Here is a 26,602-nt window from a genome sequence, read left to right as displayed (position 1 = left end):
TGTAATAAATGTGATCATCGACTAATTTGTTGTTAATTGCAATTATTCATATAAAGTTTCAGAACAATAAAAACCCAAAAGACAGCTTGAACCAATGTTGTTTTTTTTATTATTTCTTTTTTTTTTCTTTTTTAAACACATAACCTGATTCTCTGTTTAGTTATACATCAGTTCCAAAACTGAACTGATAAAAGTAGTGTTTATTGTATATATGTGTTTGTGGGGAAGTACATATGTGTGATCAGTATTCACAGCCTTAGCAATAACAAATAGAAATCTGAGGAGTCATGATTCTTGCTGGGGTAATCTGTTTTTAATTGTTATGAGAGACATCTTCCCTGCTGCTGCTGCCGGTTGTCCCAGATGTTGTATAAAGCTGAGAGGAAAATAACCAGGAGGTTTGTATCTGGGGCCTTTCATAAAAGACAGCTTACCTTTCATGGCTTCTGCTGTTTTATTGGGAGTTTAAAGCAAACCTAGAGGGATGGAGGGGTTCCATTGTGAGGCACGCACAAGCTGCAACTTGGACTACTATTAAGGTTACAGTAGCTGGCTGCTCACTGTATTTCATGCCAGACTGTGAAGAGATATTGTAAATAATATGTAGTGTGTGCTTTTTCCCACACTGATCTGTTATTAAAAAGAAAAAAAGGACACCTTTAAAGAGGAAAACATTGCAGAATTATTTTGAATTTAGTAGCATGTTTAAGCAGTCAGAAGCATGTTTTCATTTGTTAGATTTTCCCAGGGCACACCATGTTTTCACTGATGTTTTTATTTATTTATTTTTATTCTTTACTGTATAATATGGTGGCCGGGAAGTGCAAAAAAATATTACAGCCACTGAAACACTTTTGCAAGTTTAACGAAACACTTTTAAAAGTTCAAAGATGGGTGTTTCAAACAAATCTGTGGCCCATCAGAATCTGTGACTGCAGGGAGCCCTCTGCACATGTCTTAAAAGACGAGCAAAGTCTTGAAAACACTTTTAATGAAGTCTGTTTTGATTATAATTCAGATACAGTAAAGTAACACATTCTGATAGCTATCAGAAATGTGTTTTCAATAAAAGTGTTCTAAGACGTACATGCAGAGAAATGTACACTATCGCTCCCCTGTGGTCACAGATTCTGATGGATCACAGATTTTGGTGTAACTCCTATCTTTGTAACTGTGTTTTGGTAAACTTATAAAAGTGTTTCACTGGATGTAAAATTGTTTTGCGCTTCCCGGCCACTGCAGTGTATGGTACTTCTTGATTTACTGGAAATAAACGTTTTTCAAATGGTCATTCAGGCTGATACATGTTTGCTAACCACTTCACTGTGAGCTCTGGATTAATTTTGTGTTTGAGTTTTCCTGCTTATTTGTGTGCTTTACAATGTTACTGTTTTTTTACAATGTGACAGTATTATCCCACCATCTCTTGTGATTAATCACAGTATCAGACCGGTGCTTAAGGTGCAAAGTTTTAAAAAAAATTCTATCTGTGGATATTGGGCAAGTTGTTGTTGCATTAGCATTATTAATTACACTCACAACAGAGTTGTGTAATTTTTCACAAATTTGCTGTTCTACACTTGTTACCAGGGGATTCCACTAGGGGGCACATTTTAGAACTCAGACAGGAATAAACAAAAGGATAAACATGGAAACAACAGAAGTGGTAGGTGTATGGTTAATTCTGAGATTGTGGTGTGATAAAAACGACAGCAGTTGTATTGTAGGTGGTTGATAAGGCCCCTATAACAAGAATGCAGTGTCTTGTTACCTGAACTTTCTGTCATTTTCACTGCTGTAAGTCACATGATCGTAGATGCTGTCAAATATGTCCCTGCATTGTCCCTAGTGGTTACCCGCATATTACAGCTTGGTATCAGTTTCTTTTAACTTGAACAACCATCACTTAAAAAAAAATACAAATTATGTGAGGGAACCATGATACACATATGTACACATTATTAAAAGCAAGTATATTTTTTGGATTTAATCACCTCATCCACATGTATTAGTTATTTGTAGCCATTATTTAGCGGCAATAGGCTGTAATTTTTAAATACGTAAAGTAAATCATATTGTTTTACCTACTGGGTTTTTAAACACTATATTTTAATACTACAGACTCTCTTTTTTACAATAATTGGTATGCTTGGTGACTCCCCTGCCTGTTTATTTGTCACCATCAAAGAAAACCTGAACTAAAGATTAGAAGTTCTTCTAGGCCTTCCAAAGTTTTAACCAACATTAAAGTATACTCTTGGCTCATTTTAAAGTCTGGCATCTTTATTGTTTGTAACAATGATCTTTAAAGCTTGTTGTATATATATATATATATATATATATATTAGGTCTTTTTAATAAGATTAATCACAGCTTACAAATTAATGAATCACGATTAATCGCCATTTGCCGCAATGCATGAAATATGCCTGTATTTACTGTGTTGTTTCCACAGAAAGAGCAAACCAGTGCTTACAGATATTTACCGTGATGTTAACTGACCTATACTTGGGATTATCTTTACTTTTTTACATTCAATGATCACTTTAGTTGTAATCAGCTTAATATTTCATAAAATCTAGACTTTAAAATCTAGACAGTCCCCGTGCCTGGCCCACCATCTAAACTTTTCTAGACCCACTCCTGCATAGTTGAAGCGTCAATCTTTTCTGCCACCTGTCAACTACTTTAGAGAAGGGTCCTGCTCTGATTTATATCTCAGAATCCATTCCTAATTTCTTTCAACATATAGATGATCGGCCCCGTGTCTCCAACATCTGCTCAGCACCAACAAGTTCGAGAAGACAACCCCTTGCTTCCCTTTTGCTGTTTCTGAACCTGATCCATAGTGGGCATGGCTGTCTAATAACTCAGCAAACCTCATTAATACTGAAATGTTCAATTAAATAAAGGCAAATAATATCTATATTATCTATGTAATATGCCACAGTTATTAACATTTTTCATTCTTCAGCTTCAGTAACATGGGTCCGTTTGACATGAGAATAATAAATGTTGCCTACTTTTGCTAGTGTGTCCAGAAAGAATACAATATGTGTTGGTGTGAACCATGAACCGCTAGATTCTGTCTTCTCAGCTGAACAATAAACAAGTGCAACAAGAGACAGTACAGAAAAGCCGATCAGCCAATCAACCCTCTCACTGGGATGGTGAGGATGTTCCATCTTGGCACTTGACACGACGCCCCATGTTTCGCCAGATTCTGCACATTTAACTAGGCAAAACCAAAAATCTAAATCTCAGAAAATCAGAATAGTGTGAAAAGGTTTAATGTTGTAGCCTGTAAGTGCCAAACTTTAATCAGTTAATTAATCCAAAACATCTGCAAAGGACTCCTGAGCATTTAAAAAGTCTCTCAGTCTATTTGAGAAGAATTAATAATCATGGGGAAGGTTGCCGACCTGACAGTTGTGCAGAAAACCATCATTGACACCCTCTACAAGGAGGGAAAGCCTTAAATGGTAATTGCAGAAGATGTTGGATGCTCTCAAAGTACTGTGTCGAACCACAGGGAAAGGGAAAAGTGTGGAAGAAAAAGGTGAAGAAACCAGCAGGAATGACTGCAGCCTGAAGAGGATCGTCAGGAAAAGACCATTCAAAAATGTTGGGGAGCTTCACAAGGAGTGGACTGAAGCTGGAGTTAGTGTTTCCAGAGCCACCACACACAGACAGATCCTGGATGTGGGCTGAAGGAAAAATGAACTGGTCTGCTGAGCAGTGGTCCAAAAGAATGGAGAGGCAACAATCCAAGACACTAAAAGTGCAGCGTGAAGTTTCCACAGTCTGTGTTGATTTGGGAGCCATGTCATCTGCCGGTGTTGGTCCACTATGCTTTATTAAGTCCAGAGTCAATGCAGCCGTCTACCAGGAGATTTTAGGGCACTTCACGCTTCCTTCAGCTGAAAAGCTTTTCGGAGATGCTGACTTTATTTTCCATCAGGACTTTGAACCTGCCAACACTGCCAAAAGAACCAAAACCTGGTTCAGTGAACAAGGGTTACTGTGCTTGATTGGCCAGCAAACTCTTCTGACCTGATATATATATATATATATATATGTATATATATATATATATATATATATATATATATATATATATATATATATATATATAAAGAGAGAGAGAGAAAGACATAGATGTTGCTCCTCCAAATATGGAATAATCTGCTTTTGCACATTAGAAAGACCTCTTCACTGTTCACTTTTAAAACTCATCTTAATACCCATTTTTATTCTTTGGCTTTCAACCTCAGCGAGTCTTAGTTTTATGTTTGATCGTATTTGTTTTAACTGGTTTTTGTGTGTAGGTTTTTATTTGTTCTAATGTCTGATGTTTTATTTGTTGTTTTATATTAGTTTTTATTTGTATACTGATTTTCCTTCTATTCAGCACTTTGTTCAGCTGTGGTTGTTTTAAAGTGCTTTATAAATAATGGTATGGTATATATTAGTATTCAGCCCAAATTAGCAGATAGAGAAGAGAAAATAGCTTTTATAATAAATTGATCAAATATCAATATGTAATGTGAAAGAGGTCACACAGATAATTATCACCGCTCCCTCTGCAGCTCAGTGCTAAGCCTCACTAAGCATCTTTCAGCTCATTGCTTTCCTTTTGCAACCACGTCCTCATCATTAAAGAGCAAGCAAACATACCTGAAACCAGCAGGTGAAAATGGAGCAGTTTTGTTTTTTTTTTTTCAGTAACTGATCAGTAAAAAAAAAAAAAAATGGATTGATTTTAATTGGGGGGGCCTAAAAATAACTCAAATTAGCTGACAGACCATAACCTACAACAACTCGATGTTTAAAGGTAACTGATTACCAACAACTAAAGCATGCTCTCATTGCTGTACAGTAACACTTTCTTCTGTTTCTCTTAGGGCCTCCATACATCGTCTCACCACCTGAAAATGTCACTGTAAACATATCCCAGAATGCACTCTTTACCTGTCAAGCTGAGGCATATCCTGGCAACCTGACCTACACCTGGTTTTGGGAAGAGGATAACGTCTATTTCAAGAAGTAAAGTTATGATCAAGTTTACTTCTGTACTGTGGCAGTGAGATTTCAGTGTAGGGAGAGATCTGTGAGGTTAAAATTTAAGTGCTCCAGACATTTAAATCACCACCACACAGACAGCATGGGGCCTTTATCTCCTGGCCTTAGTGTTGTGAGTGGCATTGTGTGCCTCTGAGCATTTTGCTGTGTATTTTGACTGGCTGTCCAAGAGTATTAGGTATGTCACTGCATGTGTGTGCTCTGTCCTGCTGTGGCCCCAGGGGCAGTTAGAGTGGGCCTGCCAGGGGTCCGTCTGTAGCGTGCCAGTCGAGTTAGTGTGCTCTGATGACATCATCACATGACTCAGGCCGGGTGTTCTATACACCTCATGCAGTGATGATCTAAAGAGCAGCCCAGACCGCTACTGGGTCCCGAGAGCTTCAGAGGCTTAGAGTTTTTACAGAAAACAAGTGACATACAATTTAGGAGGAAGAAGTGAATGAGACTCTGACCGGGAGTGAAAACAAGTGGCTGGCACACTTTAAGTATCCAAGCAAATTTTAAACAACTTTCATAACTTTAAAAACAGCTATCTGGTTATCACAAGACTGATTATGGATACTCAGATGAGAAGAAGCTAATCACCATTTCCCCTAAATCATTTAAATTCATAGTAGTAAAAATAAATAACATACATGAACATGTTATAGATGTTATATATTTATATATCACAATAAATACACAAACAAAAAGAAAGAAAATAAAAGAAAATATGCTTAGAGCAATACTGATGTTTACATCCCTTTAGGTAATGCTTTTGACAAGAAAAGATAAAATAGCAGACTCATACAACATGACTCAGTATGTTAGCACCCACAATTATTTTCTCTCTGCTTTAGTTGATAAGCAGTATACACAGTTGTATATGACTATATACAACGCACATGTGTACAGATGTGTGTGGTTGCGCAGGCAGTAAAGATTATCATTCTTTTGTGTAGACATCAGTCAGCAAGTAAAGGAGACAAACTCTGCCCCTTTTTTTAACAAGTTTTCCTGAGGTTGACATGATTGGATCAAAATACCAAAGAGATACGCTTCAATGTTACCCCTTTAAACCATGAACTGACACCTCTTTTCACAGCAACTGGTTTTATGGCATGAAATCAGTCCACCCCTCCCTTCAGCAGCTTATCATTGTACTTAAGACCTGTTCTATAGCTTTGATCATGCTAAATTACATTTGGACTCAGAAATCCTCTAATCAGGATAATACGGTACAAGAGAGCATACAGTACCTACTGTGTAATGTAATAAAACCACTGACCAAACTGGGAGGAAAATACTAGACATCATCTTGTTTGCAGTTTGTCCGCAGTAGACTGTTACTGGTTCGTCCTTTGAGCTCAGACTTCTGTCACAAGTCATCTGTTGAATTGACCCAATTGACAAAACACTGCACCACATATAGATGAGTTGACATTCCAGCTACCCACAAGGTTAATGCTCCAGTCAAAAATCATGTAATTCCTCTGTCACATATTGGCCACATAAACCCTGGAGTTCCCTGTCAATCCATTCCTCTAAATTTTGTTCTAATTTTTTTTGTGGCTTTATGTTAAGCACTGTTTCTTATGCAGGTTATTTTAAGCTAAATTTGTCTTTGTAATGTTTGAGGATGCTGCACACAAAGACAAATTAAAATTTCCCAAGACATAATTTAGAAAAAGTTTATAAATCAGTTTTCCCGGTAGTAGTAAATGCAACATGATTTGAAGTAAAAGGTGGGTGAAGATATTGATGAGCAATATACGTGACATAGAAGTATTGTAAAAATCTGAATAGCTTATAGAACAAGACATTTTAAAACCTAGAGACTGCAAGCAAAGACTCAGAGGCAAGGCAAGAGACACTACATTTCCTTCTTAACTTAAGATTTATGATGCCAGTATGAGAAAAAGATTTTTGAAGTCTATTTAAATGGTCCTGAAATGTGCTTATTTTAGCCCTCTTATAGAAGTGAAAATATAGTATTATAGTCAGTTCAGTAAGTTTTATGACATAACTTCAGATATGTAAATGGTTAATTAAGCTGTAATATAATATTAATATTTTAATAGATTCAGTTTGAATTTTTGATCTTTTGTTTATACATATTGTCCTGTTTGATTGGACAAGGACAACTTTGGTATTTAACAAACCAAACAGCCTATACTCTCTTATCAGAAGAGTGTGGAAATCTGTACATTGAAGTAGGAAAACATGAACGTTGTTCCATTTGGTGATTTATTTGAATCTCTGTGTTCTCTGGATGCCTCTGTGTTGGCTGCTGTTTGACTCTCTGCTGCTCTCTTATGGCACTTTGATGTCATTCAGCCCAAAAGAAAGGAAAGAGAAAAAAAAGGAAAAGAAGTTGATGTGTTCTCTGTGCTGCTGGTGTGTTTTAGCAGTGTGGTGTGGTAAGAACATATGTGTTTTTCTTGCAGTGATCTGAAGCTCAGAGTGCGCATCCTCATCGATGGCACCCTCATCATCTTCCGGGTCAAGCCCGAGGATGCCGGGAAATACACCTGCAGTCCAAGCAACAGCCTCGGCATCTCGCCGTCAGCATCAGCCTACCTAACTGTTCAGTGTGAGTGTTACCATGGTAACAAGATGTAGGGGGAGGGGTGGGGAATTGGTACAGCTAACTGTGAGGAAAAGGGAACAGCAGCAGCAGTGTGAAGGCTGCTGTAGTTTTTGGCATCATCCCTTCACAAACCTTAAATTTGAAGGTCATGCATAGCACAGGGGCAGGAGCCCTCCTCCCTATTTATTTTTTCTTGCGATCGTTTTAATATTGTTCATACTCCAACTCCAGTCGTAGACTGACCTTCAGCTGGAAATTGACCATTTTTCCTGGTTTCTTGTAAATCTGCTCCCCTTCCCGTATCAAGTGGTGACAATCGTCTACATAAGCTACCACTGATGAGCAAGAAAACAGCCCTCCCAACCAAATGAGGTTTCATCTTCAGCCCTCTGGTGTGTTGAGCTAATTTACTCCCAAGTTGCTGCTGGCCATTGATTATTGCGCTACAGTATGAGAGAGCATAGGGATTCACAGCACTGCAGGCATCAGTGGTCTCACATACAGCAGACCGTTCTGAAACCAGTGTTCCGGATGCTATGTGCAAAATGATAGCAGACTTAATCAACCACCCTCCTTGTCTAAATCTCCTAGGGGATTGCTTTACAGTCATCTTAGACTTATTTTCAGCAGAGTACTGGACTCAAAAGAGACATTCAGAGCTGCAACATAGAAATGATCAATAAGTATAGATTTCTGGCCACACAAATTGCAGTTAATTAGAATTTGTGTTCATTCATACAAAACACACACCACTCACCTGGTTTGAAAAATCTGATTAAATGTCCATGGAGAGATTTTTGTATTGTACCTAAAAGCCTAAAACTTTTGTTACCATAATGTCGTCCAGTCTTGAAACCATAGCATGAAAGTATGCACATCTTACTCAAATACTGAGGTTGCTATGGTTTTGATTTAATAAAAAAACTGCAATTTTTATAATTTTGTGTTTTAATGTAACAAAATAGAAATATTCATTGTTATGCAATATTATTATTATGTTGGGACGCGTCTGCATTGCATTGGATTTTTTTTCTCATAAATGTATATCCTGAATGTCCAACTATGTTCCCTCTTTATGTGCAGACCCTGCCCGAGTGGTTAACATGCCCCCAGTCATCTACGTCCCACGGAAACTGCCAGGCATCATCCGCTGCCCAGTGGACGCCAACCCACCCGTTATATCAGTGAAGTGGGAGAAAGATGGCTACCCGCTCAGAGTGGAGAGGGTAAGTCTTTGTACTCACAAATTTATATTTTTTCTTTGCTGTTTCACAGTTTCACAAACTAATTACTATAATAAAACAAGACACATAAATGTTCACTATTACATGTTCATAGTCCAGGTGAGTACAGTAGAGGATTGAAGCACAGTCTTTCCAAAATCAATTCAATTCTGCAGCAGTCAGCCTTACCACTTACCACATTACCACTTGCATTGGTGCCCATGATGCTATCAAAATAACTCTGACCTACGGTATGAGCTCAGAAGCTCATATGGTATCTGGTTGCAAGACGTAGGGTTCTCTGATTTTCAACACTGAGCCACGGCCTATCAGGCTTGGTTTGCTGAAGCTCGATGGATGCAGATCTGGGAAGTTTAGAAAGTGGTCCTTCACTGTGGCCATTTACAGTATGTGTAGAATAAGCACTATTAGTTTTGATGCTAAAAGCAAGTTTGGGTTTTTTTGTTTTCTTGTGCAATTCAAACCTTGAGAATTCAGGAAAACTCATGAAATCAAGCATTTCAGGTGCCTCTCCCTTGTCTTGTAGTACCCCGGTTGGAGCTTGATGCCAGATGGAAGTATCCGGGTGGCGGAGGCCACAGAAGACTCCCTGGGCACCTACACCTGCGTGCCTTACAACGCCCTGGGTACCATGGGCATGTCCCCCCCTGCCACTTTGGTGCTAAAGGTAGATCACTGCTCAGCTTATTTTTGTGTGTGATGTTCAATTCCTGCTTGTTTCTGCTCCTACTTCTGCATGATGTATGTTTGTGTGTGTTTATCAAGGATCCCCCTTACTTTAATGTGAGGCCTGGGGGGGAGTACCGTCAGGAGGCTGGGAGAGAGCTAGTAATCCCCTGTGCTGCTTCTGGAGACCCTGATATACCAAGCATCACCTGGAGAAAGGTCCCATAGATCTACACACAGCACACCAAATCCTTCCTTGCTTGTTTTTGCCTTCACCGGTCATGCACTTTCATGTGTTTTCCCATTGTTTAACCATGGTGGTATAATTTTCATTTCTTTTGAAGGTGGGGAAGCCAAGCAGGAGTAAGCACAACATCCTACCCAGTGGCAGCTTACAGTTTCTGTCCCTCAGCAAGGAGGACCATGGAGAGTGGGAGTGTGTAGCCACTAATGTGGTCACAAGCATCACTGCCAGCACACGTATCCTAGTCATCGGTACAAACAGTCTGCACGGCACTCTGCTCACAAATACTGACCTTTTCTAGCCGTTTTAAGTTCACTGCGATCCCACTTTGCTTTATGGTTTGCGTGATTTGCATGAAGTCAGAGAGATCCTAATCCTTCAAACTCCATGCCTCCACCCAATTTCCTCTTGGGCGTAATAAAAGTTTAATTTGGTCTTATCTGTCATAGCTTTATACAGTTCATTTAAAGGCCTGAATCTGTGGTCACAATGTGTGATATCTACCTCACTAAATTACTAATAGAACATGGTTGCAGTCTTTTTCTGTTGAGTCATTTGACCAACTCTTTTTACTCGTTTAAATTGATTGACAGAAGTGTTAACAAAGGAAAGCGGGGTTATAAAGGTCCACACACACACACAAACACACACACACACACACACACACACACACACACACACAGTCACACTGTATTTAAGTACACTTTATTGCTGTGATTTTCTTTTATCTTTAAGCAGAGTACCTAACAGAAAAGTTTTAAATAGCCTCAATTATTGACACATTCTTAAAATATCATTTAAGGAATAAATTGAAGGAATATTCTTTTAGTACTTTAACTTTTAGCAAAGAGAAAAACTGTTTTAGAGACGGACAACACATGCAACCAACATGCACTTGGTAGGCTAACGGGGTGACAGCTTAGTCTGTAGCCAGCACTGATCACATTGTTAGACTGGACAATGCTTATTATGTCAATTAAGTGTATATCCAGACACCACCACTATTCTGAATAAATAATTAGCCATTTCTAATTAAGTAATTACATGGCGTGAAAATATAAATGCAATCCCATCAATGTGAATAGCTATAATCTCAGTGTTATTACAATACAGTCTCATGACAAGGGATGAGTTTTGCATTTTACGAGAACAGACAAGCCAGAAACAGCACTTTTTTTGTAAGAAAAAAACTGCCTAGTTCTGCACATACCTCTTTGATGACGTTTCACAGAAGTCCATGTGTATACAAAAAGTGAAGCTTTACTTCAGCATAAACACAGAAGACAAGGGAGAAAAGGTTTAAAAAAATTAACCCTAAAACTCACTAAACACACTATAAATTAGTTAATTCAAAACCAAATCAGTATCTTGATGCTAATTTTATCTAACCAGGTAATCCAGGTATTCTTTTGCAAAGGATAATTTTTTTGCCATGTGTTTTAGCTCTATGTTAATATCCCACAAAACAAACCCAAAAACTCTGAATATTGCAGCTTCATGTCTGGTAGACAAGTGATCAGGTTGGTGATTCTGCTGCAGCATGATTCATGTGGAGTTGTTATTCTGTGGCACAGCTGGCGTCTTGCCTGCATGTGACCAGCCATCAGCTGACACAGGGTCATAGGGCAAAGCAGACAGCTGTGCTTCTCAGACCAAGCCCAGGTCTGTCTTTAATCCTAGTGAGATGTAACTGGCTTTGGGCCACACAGCACAGCTGTTAGGTGGGTGGGATGAACTTGACCGCACGCTGGTGGCCACCTCAGCCAGCATCACGTTTTCCAAAGAAAACTGGCATAAACATCATTCAGCATAATGTCCAGTGATGAAAACTGCAACCAAATGCTCATCATTTGCTTTATTATTGTTATTAATACTTCTGTGAAAATATATTTATATCTAAAGGATATAAAGTAGTTAATTGTTTGACATGTAAATTAGTATGAATGAATTATAAATGTATTCTTACTTTGTTCATGTAAACCACTCAGGCACCAGCCCACACGCTCCTGGTAATATCCATGTATTGCCCTCAACAACCTCTGCTAATGTTTCCTGGGAACCGGGTTATGATGGCGGCTTCGAACAGACATTCTCTGTGTGGTACGGTCCAGTGTGAGTGCTTTTAGTTTACTTCAATGGCAGATGCTTGTAGACGTGGAAACATAGTAGAAGGTTATTAGCTAATTTTGACTGACAGTAGAAGATCTTCTGGCAGGAAAACAAGAAGATACAGAAGCTCACAGCTAAATAGTTCTGACAACAGATTTTCTTAGAATAATTCATGGTTTTCCAGAGAATATATATGGACTGTCACTGGAATAACATCCCAGTCAGCATTAAACATTACAAGTAAATATTCTTTTTTTCTTTTATTAATTATCTGAATGAATGCAATAAATAATTTGCCTAAGTAGCACAAGTTGTCTGCAATAAAAAAAAAGGTGGTCATATAGTAAATATGTGAGTCAAAGTTTTGAAGAGATGATTATATGCTACATAACAACATCTCATTGTAGTGGCAAGCAAATTATAGCTCAGTGGAGTGGAATGCTGTGAATGTAAACACAATGTGAAAGAAGACTAGGATGAAAAATGTGCTTGAAAGAAGTTTATCTTTGTTATTGCATTCTCCAAATGTCAACCATCATTATTTAAAAGACAGCTTGCACAAACCAACTGTAAATCTCCCCAGTGGATCAGTGGTAGAATTAGCAGAAAATAATTCACTGCCGGACAATCCACCAGTTGTTTCAATGCAAAGCCAGCTGAACATATAATTTGAAGAAGATAAAACATTTTTTTCAATAAAATTGAAGCAACTCATTCATCAACAATCATTGCCAACAACTTCAGACATGTACTATTAAAACTTGAGTAAAGCAGGAATACATTTTTATTCTGAGTTAGTCACATCACACATAGATGTGATTTTAACCACCCAGCCAAACATGAATAATTAGAACAATCAGCAGATAAATGAAATTAGGTCTCAAAACATTATTATTCCTCTGCATTCAAATTAGACAGCCCTAACTCTGCAAATTCTTGCATCTAGGGAAGATTTGTTGATACTTTCTTTAACAATCTTGAGCAGGAAATTGATTATTAACAGTCTTATTCCACATTTTTTGACCTTTTATATTTTGTGGAACATGTGCAAATTGTTAATATGCAAATCTCAGAACTGACTTTAACTTTATGTGAGGCCACAGATTGGTCTGGTTTACTGTTACCCCTGTATCTGGTAACTGGTTCTTCTTGTCCTGGACAATAAATATGAGTTATCTCTTTCATATTCCAATGTATGCAACAAGGGATCATCATTTCTAAATGTTACTCCATGTAACTTAAAATTAATCTTGTTATTGAAAATTTACACAGTGGTTAAAAGAAAAAATAAATATATAATTTTTTTCATAAAATATGTTGAAATTAAACTAATAAGTCTATTTTGTCTAATTTAAGAGTAAGAATTACAGATACTGTAATATGTCAAAGTGTAGCTTGATGAATGACAAAATGTATTATCACATGTCTTATTACAGTTACAATTTTTTTCAGCATTCATAAAGTTGACAGTAAACTTACTGAGAATAAGTTACTGTATTTTTCTGTTCTCAGGTCAAAGAGAGTAGATTTTGGTCCTCATGATTGGCATTCAATGCCAGTTTCTGGTGCTCAGACCTGGTTGGTGGTGCCAGGGTTGGAACCTGGGACGGAGTACCAGTTCAGTGTGTTGGCACAAAACAAACTGGGCACGGGCCCATTTAGTGAAGTTGTGACAGTCACCACTGCAGGTGGGTACCACTTATCAAAGACTGTTTCATCCATGTTTGCTGCTTCTTGCCTTCAGAATCAACCCACTGAGCTGTACTAAGATGCTATTTATATCCTCAGAATATCATCAAGTGTAGAGGAGAATGTACTGCCCTCTGGTGACGTTTAGATTATTGTATACATTAGTTTACTGGAAATAGGGAGGATACTATCACTTTATCTTTTCAGTTTTATTATTTTTGATTGGTCAGCAGAAAATCTGAGTATAATGTTTGTATCTCATCTCAATCACCTTCAAAAACTACTACATAACAGATCAGCAAATTCGATCATAGTGGCTAAATTGGCATTTTCCTATTCCAAGTTTACCTCTGACCTCACGTCTCCCATAACATTAAGGCTGGTTGATGTATAGGCCTGAGAGTTTCTAATTCATAACAGAATATGGGTGTGTTTGGTGCAAAAAGTGTGTCTGGTAGCATGCTGGATTTTAAAATGTACGGCTCACAGTCATTAAGTTGGTGAACTGCAGTGAACAGTAGTGCAACCGATAATTATCACTGCAAACATTTTAACTAGTCACAGCAGCAAAGAGGTAGGCATGACTAATAACATTAATAATGGCACTGTTCCGTTTATATGAGGCATAAAGCCAAACACCAGAGCCATTATTAATGTTATTAGTTCCACCTGTTTGACAAGTAAACATGTTTGAAAAGAGGAGGGTCCTTTGAAAGAGCAGCTTGTCAGTAAATCAGCTGAATGTAACGGCTAATTAGAAATCCATGGTTAGATATTAAGTGGATTTTTACTGCTGCCAGCTTCATATTTGTATTTCACCACTTAAAATCCATGTCTAAGCCAAAAAAAGAACATTCAACAAAGTAAGAACATGGCTGGATAACATATGAACATAAGAATGAATGGTTTTGAGGGAAAGTATGTGAAGTACAAAAGCACTGAGATCTTAAACAAGCCCCTGTTGGAGTAAATTTTTCTACTAAGAAATCTATTAAAATGACCTATTGAAGCCTTAATATTAAAGTTGACAATTATCTAATTCATATGATTATAAGAAAAAGCTTTAAAAACAGCCTAAAAATCAGTGATTTAAGACAACTTGATATAGAAAACAGGTGCAATAATGTCTGTACACTGATGGCTGTGTTTTATGTCGTGTGAACACAGATTCTGTCACACATTACTGATATAGAAAGCTTTTCTTCTTTCAGCAGATGCTAAGCGAGGCATGCAATGTTCTGACCTAATTCACACACACAGATAGCACCATGTCAGGAGGTGCCAAAAAACAATAACATTTTTCCTAAGTTAAAAAAATGTCCCATAAATTATCTTCAAAAAAAAATCTTTTAATGTTGTAACATAAATCAAGCATTACTAAGTAGTTTAGTCATTCCTCAGTCAGAGGTTTGTTATATTCTCTTTTGATGTTATGATGATTTTGGACATCAAATTGTTGTATCTGTTCATATGACTGTGAATAGTGTACCTATATTTGTCTTCTGTGATGGTTAAAAAAAGGGATTTAAAGCAATAACACCTGTGTTAAACCTTTTCATCTGTTCTCTGAAACATCTAAATCTAAATCCACTCACTAGATTGGCACAAAACTTGGCACAGACTATTTTAATTACTTCATCTGATTTCTTTGCACTTCACAGAAGTTGTTGCTTTCATTAAAATACAGTCATGTGAAGAAGAAATTATCTTTTTAGTTTGGAGGTTTTAAGGATCAGGGCATGAAAATCAGGTAAGTTTAACCTCGAATGAACAGCAACATAACTTTCATTGTCATTATTTATTTAACAAAAACTAAGCCAAAACATAGACACAGTGTGTGAAAAAGTAAGCACACCCTTACAGCTTCTTTTGGAATGTAGGAAGATTTAGGGGGCTGCAGTTCCCCACAGTCCAGAACTAAACCCAAATGAAATGTATGGTACAGGACATTAAAAGAGCTGTGCATAAATGAATTGCTACAAACCTCAAATAAACTGAAACAATATTATAAAGTCGAATGAGGCAGAATTTATCTATAATATTAAGAGACTGAAAAAGTCAGAAAATAAGTTAAAGGTGGTTCAACAAGCAGTTCAGTGGACTATTGTTTAGTTTTTGTCATACGTTGTTCATCTGAGGTTACATATACCTGTTAGACAAGACTGGAATAATGTTAATTGTCCTGATACATAAAACCATAGAACCGACATTTTCACATGACTGTGTTTCAACAAATGTTGAATGGATTGCCATTAAATTGCCCTCAGAATAAACTGATTTCACAAAAAAATTTCTTCTTGCACCATCCTCAGCTCAAAATATATATTTTAAAAGTAGTTTATTTGTCATCTGTCTAAGTAGTACTTTTTTAGTCTCAACTACCACATAGTAACTAGTGCTAACTATCACCAGTTTGCGTTTGCAAAAGCTAACTGGTGCGGAAGGATGGGAAACTGCTTGTTCTCTGATTGGATAGTTTGATTTGTCACCATCCAATCAGATAGAAGTGTAAAGAAGGACAAAATTCATAACTGCAACTTCAGAGTTTTGCACGCAGTTTTGTGCTTTGCATTTGTGAAAAGAGTTTTTGCAAAAGAACTTTTTTTTCCCCACAAATACAAATCTTTTTGACAACCATGCAAACCCTTTTCTGCACATTTGCAAACTTGAATTTTTTTAGGCAGATTGTTTTTACAGGGTGACAAGCTTGATTTACAGATGCAAATTTTGAAATTAATTAAATTAATTTACATTAATTTACAACTGCAAAATCTTTATGAGCCCATAGCATTGTGCTAGCATTAAGTTAGCATCATAATGTTTGCTTGATCTAACATTATGACCATGAGAGTAATCATCATTAGTTATTGCTACAATAACTAATGTGGTAGCTTACAATGAATATTGTTGATCAGAATTTATTTCTAAAAGAAAATTCGGGTCTGCAGGCTCTCCTCTGGGTACCCCAGAACCACTGGTGCTTCTTACTCCACCACGGTGCCTCACAGCCAACCGCACGCAGCATGGTGTTCTCCTCACATGGCTCCCCCCAGCCAACCACTCCTCACCCATTGACCGATACATCATGGAGTTTCGCCTCGGGGAGAGGTGGGAGGTTCTGGATGACTTGATCCCATCCACTGAGACTGAGCTCATAGCAAGAGACCTCATTCAGGTCAGTTAGACACATAATTTTAAATAAAACCCTACATGTTTATGAATTAATGCTGGGGAATTATTCTCTAGAAACCTAACTGACTCTTTTTTATTTACTAAACTCATGTTTCATGGAACCAAATCATAACTAATCAAAGGACTTTTCTATTTTCAGTCTGAAGTTTTCATCATTTAAAGAACTATAAGAAAATATTTTGTATTATGGTGTACACTTAAGTGCATTTTTGCAACTATCCAGTTTCAGGCAGAAGGTTACACAATCTCAAAGAGCTTTGATTATAAGACCAAACAATAAGATGAACATAAGAGTGTATTTGGTCCATCGCTCTGACAGGACTCCTGGTATGAGTTTCGAGTGATGGCGGTCATGGATGATCTTATCAGTGAGAGCAGTAATGTAGTGGGAGTGTCTAGTACAGGTGAGTGTCTTTAAACAGAGATGCTTCATCTCTTCTAAGAAATACATTTGTGAGTTCTTCTCCTTTTTTTACCCTCTTTTCTGGCTCAGCAGACCCCTTCCCTGCTGCGGAATTGCCTGAAGAAGGGCTGGCGCGGCCTGTGGTGGCAGGTGTTGTGGCAACTATCTGCTTTCTGGCAGCGGCAATACTGTTTAGCACTCTAGCAGCTTGCTTTGTTAATAAACAGCACCGTCGAAAACTCAAGCGTAAACCAGGTTGGCTTCTCCCTTTATTTTATTTGCATGAATCATAGTTCAAGTCTGACAGTTGATGGGTCAGTAAATGGGCCAACAGAGTACAAGCAAACTTACCTAAAGGCTGTTGTTTTAACACAAAATTATAACAAAATGTATGTGAAGTCCATATTTTTTCAGTGTTTTTGGCTTTTTTGATGTTAAACAGTTGGCCTTTTTTCCCCTGTATCTAGGAACCCATTTTGTCATAATCCATCCAAATGTCTGGCTTCTATTTATATTGTTAAGCAAAGGAAATGCTAAATTTAAATGATGTTTTTCCTCTCAGATCCTCCCTTGTCTGTGACACACTTCAGGAAAAGCATTGAGTCACCGTAAGTAAAGATATCTCAGAGCCCCTGCAGTCTGCCAGAGGTGGCTATGACTGTAAATCTTCTCCTACACCTTTTGCTAAAGCTTTCTGTGTATTCATAGAATTCAACAGTAAATAATAATACTCCCAAGCAAAGTCAGTGGTTCTGATTATTGTGCACAGCATGCTTTCTCCTGTGCCCTTTAAAAATAACATATACTGACAATAGTGGAGTAAATCATAAAAAATAAATAAAAAATCAAGCTTTTTGGTGTGTGGAAGAACATGTACAGTGGCAGCCTCTAGCAGAACATGGTCAAACGAAGTTCAAAGCAGCAAAGCCAGCATTCTAAGCACATTACCCAGAGTTCCCCAGCTGTTGTATTGATTTTTGATCCATCTGTATTCTTTAAACTTCAATCTCAATGTGCTTCCTGCATGATTCTCTGTGTTTAATGGTGCTAGGTTTTTGTACACTTTCAGCTCTGTGTGTGTATTTGTCTGTCTGGAACTCTTGTGAACACATATGACTGCATTTCAAACTCAAAAGAAGCTCATTTCGTGTAATTATGTGTGTAAATCCCATTCAGAGTAAAATGCTTGTGAATTTAGATAACTGTAAATGATCAATTTTAGATCACTTTTGTCAGTCTTTATGAAATGGTCCAGGCAGGTCAGGGAGTTTACACATAAGTCTTAGTTAGAGATGAACCAGGCCCATGTCGTTTGTCTCCCATCGCAGGCCTCCTCTTACCCCCTTGCCAGGGGTAGAGCCCTGCTGGGACGAGCCTGCCAGGAGCAGTTTCTTGCCCCCGCCGGCCAGCCCCCTGTGAGTGCCTGCCTGCACCAAAATATAAAGTGTGCTGCACTGCACTGGCTTGGCTGCATGGTTAATGCATTGCATAGAAATGATTGGGAGATTACTTGTAGTTGTAGTGGAACATTTTCCTGGCATATTTGCATGAACAGACTTTCACACAACATACAGAGAGTTAATTGCATTAGCTCTGTTGCATGTGCAGTACAGTACTGTGTATATGCACTCATTATAATTTGCAGTAAGGCCCAAGATAACTCATACCCATCAATTTATTTTACTTATTGTGAATATTTATTTGAGCATTAGGTTTTGTTTTTGGCTGTAAATCATTTTAAAAATGACAGACGCTTTGTTAAAGTTGCACTTTGGTCTTTAGTTACCTTTACAGATTCTGGATGGGACAATGGCCTGGACTATATCTGGGGCAATCCAAATAATTTCTCTATAAACCATTTCATGAACACTTTGGCAGGATGTTTAAGATCATTGCCTTGTTGGGAAGTCAAATGCTTCCTAAAGCTCATTTATTCAAAAGAATGCCCAATTTTTTTCTCTTACAGTATAGCAACTGAGGCCATCTTGATGAATCTGGTGGCAATAACTCAAGGTGGACACTGCACATGTCCAATAGTGCCAAACAAGATGTTCACTCTTCCACAAGATCAACACATAAAAAGCTTGCCTACCCTGATCATCAGCTGGATGAAACATAAATTGAGTAGGATACAGTGACATAGTTATCATTTGATGACAGAAAGATGAAGCATTCAACTAATAAAGACATGAAGCAATATATATCTATATTATTTTTATTTTTTTCTGCTCAGCCAGTTGACCAAATGAAGAAAAGAAAACTGTTTTGCCAGTCTCAAAAATATATAATAAATAAACAGATTCCAAAGCAAAAAGAATAAAACAAAGATCTTAAATGGATTTGAAGTGCTGCTGTTATTGTCCAAACTTGAATTATATTGAAACTAAAATCCAAAGTGATGGCAAAGATGCCCTTTGCCCTCAAAGATCTGGATGTATTTGCAAATGAGAAGTGGGGACAAAACAACAGTGTATCAATAATGCTCAGTACAGCATTAAAAAAAAAAAATAACAGTTTTACGGCACTCCCTAGACTCATTTTTAGCCAGAAAAAAAAAACAATCAAATAATAAAAATTCCCTATAAATCAAAATTTAGCAGAGGTATGAACTATTTCGGGCTTAACTGCATTTTTCTGATGCATTCATTGACAAAGTGCAGTAAGTGTCGAGTATGCTGCTCCTGGTGTGGGCAAATGAGGCCTGGTTAGATGTCACCTGCTTTCTTCCCACCACCATTTGGTGCAGCATATGGAAATAGATCTTGCATCTGCTCAAGAAGATGTAGATTCAATAGATATGTGGTACAGATGCCATGGTTACATTGCAGTTTCTCCTCTCATCCCATCACAGTGGTTTGGTTCATTTGCTGATTTCTTAAAAATATGTTGTGTCCATCTTGGTCATTATCATAATGTTGTTCAATATGGCTGCATTGTTCAAGTGCTTGGGCTCTGTATTGTGCCATCTGTGAAGTAACTGCAACCATCTCTATTTATTTAAGGCAGCAGAGTTTTTTTGTTTAATTTATTATTATTTTTTTCTTAACTCATTCCCCCTTTGGTTTCAGCTGCTTTGCGTTAGATTAAGCATGTGCATTGTCTCTGCATTGTTTCAGGTTATCTTCGGGGAAGATAAGTCCAGAGAGCTCCCCGCCATCTCGACCCCGCTCTCTTTCATCAGAGGGCTCCCAAGGACCAGGCCTGTATGTCAGAAAGCTGCCCAGCCCTCAGAGAGAAAAAGACAAAGAGCTCTCCTTCTATAAGAAAACCAAGCGTGCCATAGCCAGCAAGAAATACAGTGTGTCCAAACATGAGGCAGAGGTCACCACGCCTATTGAGCTAATAAGTCGTGGCCCTGATGGCCGCTTCGTCATGGACACCAGCCCACCTCCCCGCCGCATCCAGGGCTTCCCCTTCGCAGAAGAGTCTGACATGTACCCTGAGTTCCGGCAGTCTGATGAGGAGAATGATATTGACCCTGGGCCTCTCCCGCCCATCATGCCCACGCTGCGGCCCCAGCTCTCCCCAACGTCCTCCAGCCTGGAGTCAACGCAGCCCCCCACCTACAGCCCCCGCCTTCACAGGCCCATGGAAGGTATGAGCTTTGCAGAGGGCAGTGCACTTCACGCCTCAGGGCAGGCCCCGACCTCCCGCTACCGGGGCTTTCCCCAGGGCCTATTCTATGGGTATCTAGGCAGTCGTGCTGAATCAGGGATTCCACCACCATTCTACATGCCTGACATCAGCCCACGTAGCTCTGCTCTGTCCTCGCCCCCAGGCACCGCTGAGGGGCCCTTTGGTTACCCCTCAATCCCTGAGGAAAGTGGAGAGATGGAGCTCCATCAGTACACTGCCTCTGGCCATTCTCTGTCTCACACACATAGTCCTCCTCCCCTCTCACCTGAAAGCTGGCAGCCTCATGAGCTACCCTTCCTGGGTCTAGAGGGTCCACGGTTCATATACCCTCCTCACCATCCCTTACATCATCCCCAGGACCTCCCTGACCCACCCCCATACCCTCCTCACTCTCTCCCTTCTAGTCGCTTGCACCTCCCGCCTCTAAAGGATCCAACAAGCCCTGGACTCCTACAGCTGGAGGTCCCAGTGGCCCCCCCAGGCAGAGACAGGCCCTTAGGGCCTCCGGTTAGGCGTTTAGCTATGCAACAGGCCCAGAGTCTCGGCCAGCTCAGACACACAGCCCACGGTGTGGGTGTACCAGTGTTGCCTTACCCTGACCCGGCAGCCCGTGCAGGGAGCCCAAGCACAGCCCCCAGTAGTAGCCCTCAGTCCTGGCTTAGCCCGAGGGCAGGGCGCCGGGCAGACCCCAGCCTACCCCCGCTAGTACTTCAGCCCTCTCGTCTCTCTCCACTCTCCCAAAGCCCCCTCAGCACCCAGCCAGGTTCCCCAGATATTCTAGTGCGCCCCCCTCCACGCCCTAGTATTCTCCGCACCTCTCGGTCTCTGGAGATGTCTGAGATCACCCTGCAGCCCTCGACCGCTGTCAGTTTCTCCCGAAGGTCCTCTCTGACCACCTCTCCCACTCAGGGCGCCAAGCAGCCCAGCCCCAGTTACCACGCCCACATGTCCTATGCCTCTACTGCAGCCAGTTATCCCTCCCAGTCCCCCTCTCCCCCTCCAGAGGGCAGGGATGTTTTCGGGCAGAGGCCATCCCAGAGAAGGACAGAGGAGGAGATGCTACCCTCAGAGCCCTCCCAGCTCCAGATATCAGCCTCAGGGTAGGTGATCCATTCCAGTAGAGAATAGTCATATACTTATTTAAGGAGGAGACTTATCTCCTGGTCTGTTCTCGTTCCCAAATTTCCTCAGTATTTACCCACACTTTTACCTTAATGTTTCCATTTAGGAATACTTAAGATGCATATTTACTTTAATATGCAGAAGGCATGTAATTGCATTTAGCACACACTGTGCCAGTCTATAAAAATGAGAACGCTTTCATTTTGAGAATTTAATGGCATGTGACAGCTCAGTAGGATTTTAGGCATACTGCATTTTTGTATTTTTTGTTTCATAATGCACATTTAATCTCAAAAACTGGCTATAATGCAAATGCTCGTCAACTTTATAAGAAAGATTACAGTGGAAGCAATAAAATACAGTTGGCAAAAGCAGCCAAGTTTAGTGTTTTTGAAATGTTAAATTTTCTTCTGCATAGCACTTAAAAAAATTAACATTAAATGTATTTACTACAGTTGCAGCAAAACTAAGTTTATCTGGTAAATAATTAATAGAAGAATTGAGTGAGTCAGATTTATATTTATACTGTGTCTAAGATGTATAAACATTTAGATCACTTATATGATTTGTCTTTTTATCTGTTTAGTTTATTAAAAATTCTTTACCTGAAAAAGAGCAGACATCAGCAAATGAGAAACTTTAGACCATTTACAAATTAATTTTTCTTTTATGTCCTTTTTAGTTTGTATTGCTTTCAATTAAATATAAGGTTTAAATTATTAGCAAATCATGACATTAGATATTTTTTTATTTAATTTTTTAAAAGAGTAAATATTTTAAGGTTATGTTTTAATTGTTAATTGTCATAAATAGGTTTTTTTTTTTTTTTAAATAATCATCATAATAAACCATAAAACACAGGTCATGTGTAGCTCTTTCCCAGAATGTCGGTGGTCAAATGATCAATTAGGAGGACTAAGGAGCTGACAGGAGAAATTAAATATTCTTTCTGAAGGAGGATAAAGTCCTAGCACCAACTTTACAACTCAAAACAGTTGTTTCTAATGGATTGATTTAATAAAAAAAAATTGTATATATTTGCCCATGATTTTAGATCCTAGTAAGTTTTGTAAAATAATCATTTACAACTTTAAACATTTAGACCGATCAGTGGGCCCCATAGGTAGAATATTTAGACACAATGCATTTACACCTACAGAAAAACATGGCTGAGACTTGTTTACATTTATGCCCCATAGAACTTCTTTACAGTACACTCCTGAGCCCCTGACACCCACTTCACAATCCTAGAAGCTACAGTCTTATCGTAGCTAAAACCAAGAGGCAGAGACTTGCTCCTGCACAATCACTGGCCTTTAAGGGAAAGTAGCTTATAGGGCTGCTGCTTTATGGAGGGTAAGGGTCTTACCTGATTTGTTTTTGATTGATCTCAGCTATCTGGGCAGCGTTGTTGTGACCCGGTCCCCCACGCCGCAATAGGTAAGGGTCGGACCCATGTCTAAGAGGGGAGGGGTCAGCAGGGGGAGGGCTATAATCACTCTCTCCTTTAAAGGGGAATCGCTTTGGGTTGTGCCTCTGCTGGATTCAAGTGAAGTACAACTAATGGTAATAATGACTGCAAGACACATTTGTCAATACAGTTCCAAGGCACAGTCAGCCTACTGTGGTGTAGGCTACAGTAATGAGGCTTGTGAGCAAGCCTGAGGAGTGGTTTTGGACTGTGGAGAAGTATTTGATTTTGTCTTTTTCATTGTTTGAATACAGACATGTCTCCCTGCACTTAAAAAAAAAGCCTTGAATCAAAAGAGGACGCACATGAATGATAGACTGGAGTATTCCCCTTTAAAGTTTTGTTCCATGTGCAAAATGCCATGCATGCATTCTCTAAACTTCTCTCTTTGACCAAACAAATAACAACAATTCTCAAACTAAATTCTTTGTTACATCTGTTGTCCTAAGTGCTTTCGTTTTTCTGTCATGTGACCGTTTTTTAATGGCCATTTCCTCTTCCTGTCATGTGACTTGTTCTTTAACGGCCATTTCCTCTTCCTGCCATCTCCTCCCGTCAGCATGGTGAAGCCTCTGTACGCAGTGTTCATGTTTATGAAAGTGTGCTGTATAGTGTTTATGTCTATGGAATTGTACTATATTTTAACACACTGTGGACTCTGTACGCAGTTCATTTGATAATGGAAATGTCCTTAATCTGTCCAGGACTGTTGCAATTCTCAGATTTGTCTGCCCCTCTCTGCTAATGGCTCTCGATCTCTTTCTCCACAGTGACAAATGATGGACAGCGTCTCTAAAGCTTTGTGTTCCTATGCCTTTTGAAACAGTTCATGTTTGGCACAGCTTGACTTAATAAGAGCATTACATCAGATTTTGTAGCTGCTTGTATTTTGTCATACAGCCAACACTAAGCCTCACGAAGCTAAACTTAAGTGTTAAGCATTTGTGAGGTTAATTTTATTGCTTTTTTGTAATGAGATAGACTACAAACCCAGACTTTTCATAATGAGGTAAAGCTTCTAATAAGTGATGATATTTAAACTGGTTATACATTTTTTTCTGCTGGTTAGACATTGATTGTTTTCATTTAACTCAGCATGTATCACTCATTAAATGAAAATAGTTCAGGTATAAGAAACAACTTCATTTTGTATTTATAACAGTTAATATTAGCAGACAGTAAAACTGTGTCTACCTACTTGTTGGGGTCAGCAACCTTTTCTGTTAAAATTAAAGCATGCACTAACTAATTAAATAATAAAAGAACTTTGTGCCCTCATTTATAATCATAGAGTTGAAGTAGAATAATTTGCACACATCCTATCACTAAGTGATTCATTCATCGTTAGTGTGTGAATCTTAGTTACCAGGGTACAACCTCCCTCAAGTGTTTTACATTAAGAAAGCAGAATGAATGTAGGAGAACGTTGAATGTCAGTAACCCATTTTAAAAAATAAATAAATAAAAAATTGTAAGTGCTTTGGGATATAGGCTATGCATACAGATGCTATCTGATGGTTAGTTGTAAACTGTTGTTAGCTCCACCAGAGGGCGCTCTAGTGTCAGCTGGATTTAATTGCGGCCCTTGGCGACATCAGTAACAAAAGCCGATGTTATGGTTGTCATATGTGTATAAAAATTAAAACCAATAAGGAAAGTCATCCACGGGGAAAATCACTACATTTAAGTAAGAATTAAGGAACTACATTTTTATTTTTTAGTTAGCTCGTATCAGAATTTTAGGACAAAATTATGACCCTAGTGTGAAGCCACTGCTCTTCCCATGACTGAAAAGATCCAGTATAATTGTTCCTAAAGCTACAGTTTTTTCATCTGAAGAGATTGATTCAAGCATTAAATTTTCTTTCACATAGATGTTAATATTCTTTTCTGTAAACCTAATAATTTAGTGTGGTAAATGAAAAAAAACTCCTTTAATTTTCTTCTGATTCTAAATGTCACATTGTCTTTGCAATCTGTTCATTTTACAAAGCATGGGCATTGTTTTAGAGGATTCAGTGCTACCATCTTTTATAATGTAATTTATTCAATTTATCTTTGAAGTGCTCGTCATACTCAAGTGTCAAATAAGAAGCTCAGTTACTTCCATCTAATATTGTCTTGCTGGGCTAAAAAATTTTGGGTAGATTTGCTCATCATGTTGCGTTCAGGTTAGATTTTACTGCAACCTTCTGTTGTACAGCAGCTTACAGACCTCTCAGCATTAACTCTGTGAAATATCAATCATGTAGGTTTAATCTCTCTTATCAGTAGCGTAGTATTTGTAATCAGGCAGACATTTGTCAAAGGTTGTCGATCCCTGACCTGCAGTCTACCTAAAAAATGTATTGGAAAATTAAAAAAAAAAAAAAAAAAAAAAAAAGAAATCTGCTTATTGGAACGGTAATTTTACAGTTCCAGGAATTATTTTCATTTTATGAGTTTTATACAGCAAAGAGATCAATAATTCCTACATTTCTGAAGCAGTCACTATTTAAAGACCCAAATCCGAATGAATACAGTAACTAGTTACTGTCAGCCTTTTCCCCATTACTTATAGTTATAATACCTGATATCAGAATAAACAAATAAGAATTTAGATCAATCTAAATCTAAATTACTGTACGTTTGTTTTATTTGTTTTGTGTTTGAATCCTGGACTGGGTCTTTAATGTTGTGATTGTTTGAGAACAGTAATAATTCCACCAAGTTCACTACCACCTTCTGCCAATTATTCTTTCTTACAATTTCTTTCTCTTTTTCATATTTTCTCTCTTTGACTTTCTTTTGTCTAACTTTTATCATCCATCAAAGCAGATATAGTATGGAATTTCATCATCTTAGTGAAACGGCTCTCAATAGAACTTCAAGAGCTCATCAAATCATGTGATAGCACCTACTGGAACTAGCAATGCCAGTGCCGTTTTTGTATTTTCACTGAGACATGACCAAACACGACTGCTGGATTAATGCAAAACAATATATGCTGTGCTGTCTCTCGTCTTTTCAGGGAACCTCTAGGTGCGTCTAGTGATACTGCCGGGTCTGAGAGCTTACCAGCACTGTTACACCACTGTATTACTAAAGCCAAGGGTGTGGCTGCCAACAACAATAACAATACAACATCCACAAGGAGAACAGGTTAGTCTGACGATCAGAAAAGAGAGGCAAATGA

At 38.5% G+C, this 26,602-nt stretch overlaps 1 protein-coding gene across 5 annotated transcripts in view; it reads left to right on the top strand.

Annotated features, from left to right (window-relative positions):
• Positions 1–26,602, top strand: part of igsf9ba (immunoglobulin superfamily, member 9Ba) — a 73,811-nt gene that overhangs the window by 42,713 nt on the left and 4,496 nt on the right. The window contains exons 6-21 of one of the 5 annotated variants that reach the window (XM_041995311.1): positions 4,905–5,046; positions 7,509–7,654; positions 8,735–8,877; positions 9,422–9,562; positions 9,661–9,780; positions 9,906–10,056; positions 11,794–11,917; positions 13,427–13,602; positions 16,552–16,778; positions 17,115–17,199; positions 17,289–17,453; positions 17,761–17,806; positions 18,527–18,613; positions 20,315–21,934; positions 23,351–23,396; positions 26,438–26,523. In XM_041995311.1, the coding sequence (XP_041851245.1) occupies positions 4,905–5,046; positions 7,509–7,654; positions 8,735–8,877; positions 9,422–9,562; positions 9,661–9,780; positions 9,906–10,056; positions 11,794–11,917; positions 13,427–13,602; positions 16,552–16,778; positions 17,115–17,199; positions 17,289–17,453; positions 17,761–17,806; positions 18,527–18,613; positions 20,315–21,934; positions 23,351–23,396 (3,419 nt within the window). In that variant the 3' untranslated portion in view covers positions 26,438–26,523. Of the gene's footprint in view, positions 1–4,904; positions 5,047–7,508; positions 7,655–8,734; positions 8,878–9,421; positions 9,563–9,660; positions 9,781–9,905; positions 10,057–11,793; positions 11,918–13,426; positions 13,603–16,551; positions 16,779–17,114; positions 17,200–17,288; positions 17,454–17,760; positions 17,807–18,526; positions 18,614–20,314; positions 21,935–23,350; positions 23,397–26,437; positions 26,569–26,602 lie in introns of those variants that run through there. The other 4 variants (XM_041995307.1, XM_041995306.1, XM_041995310.1 and 1 more) reach the window with 4 other exon arrangements.

Source organism: Melanotaenia boesemani, chromosome 9 (assembly GCF_017639745.1).
Source record: "Melanotaenia boesemani isolate fMelBoe1 chromosome 9, fMelBoe1.pri, whole genome shotgun sequence".
In the NCBI taxonomy this organism is placed as follows: Eukaryota; Metazoa; Chordata; class Actinopteri; order Atheriniformes; family Melanotaeniidae; genus Melanotaenia; species Melanotaenia boesemani.
The sequence above is the reverse complement of the archived record's forward strand: the minus strand, read 5'-3'. Positions and strand labels throughout refer to the sequence as shown.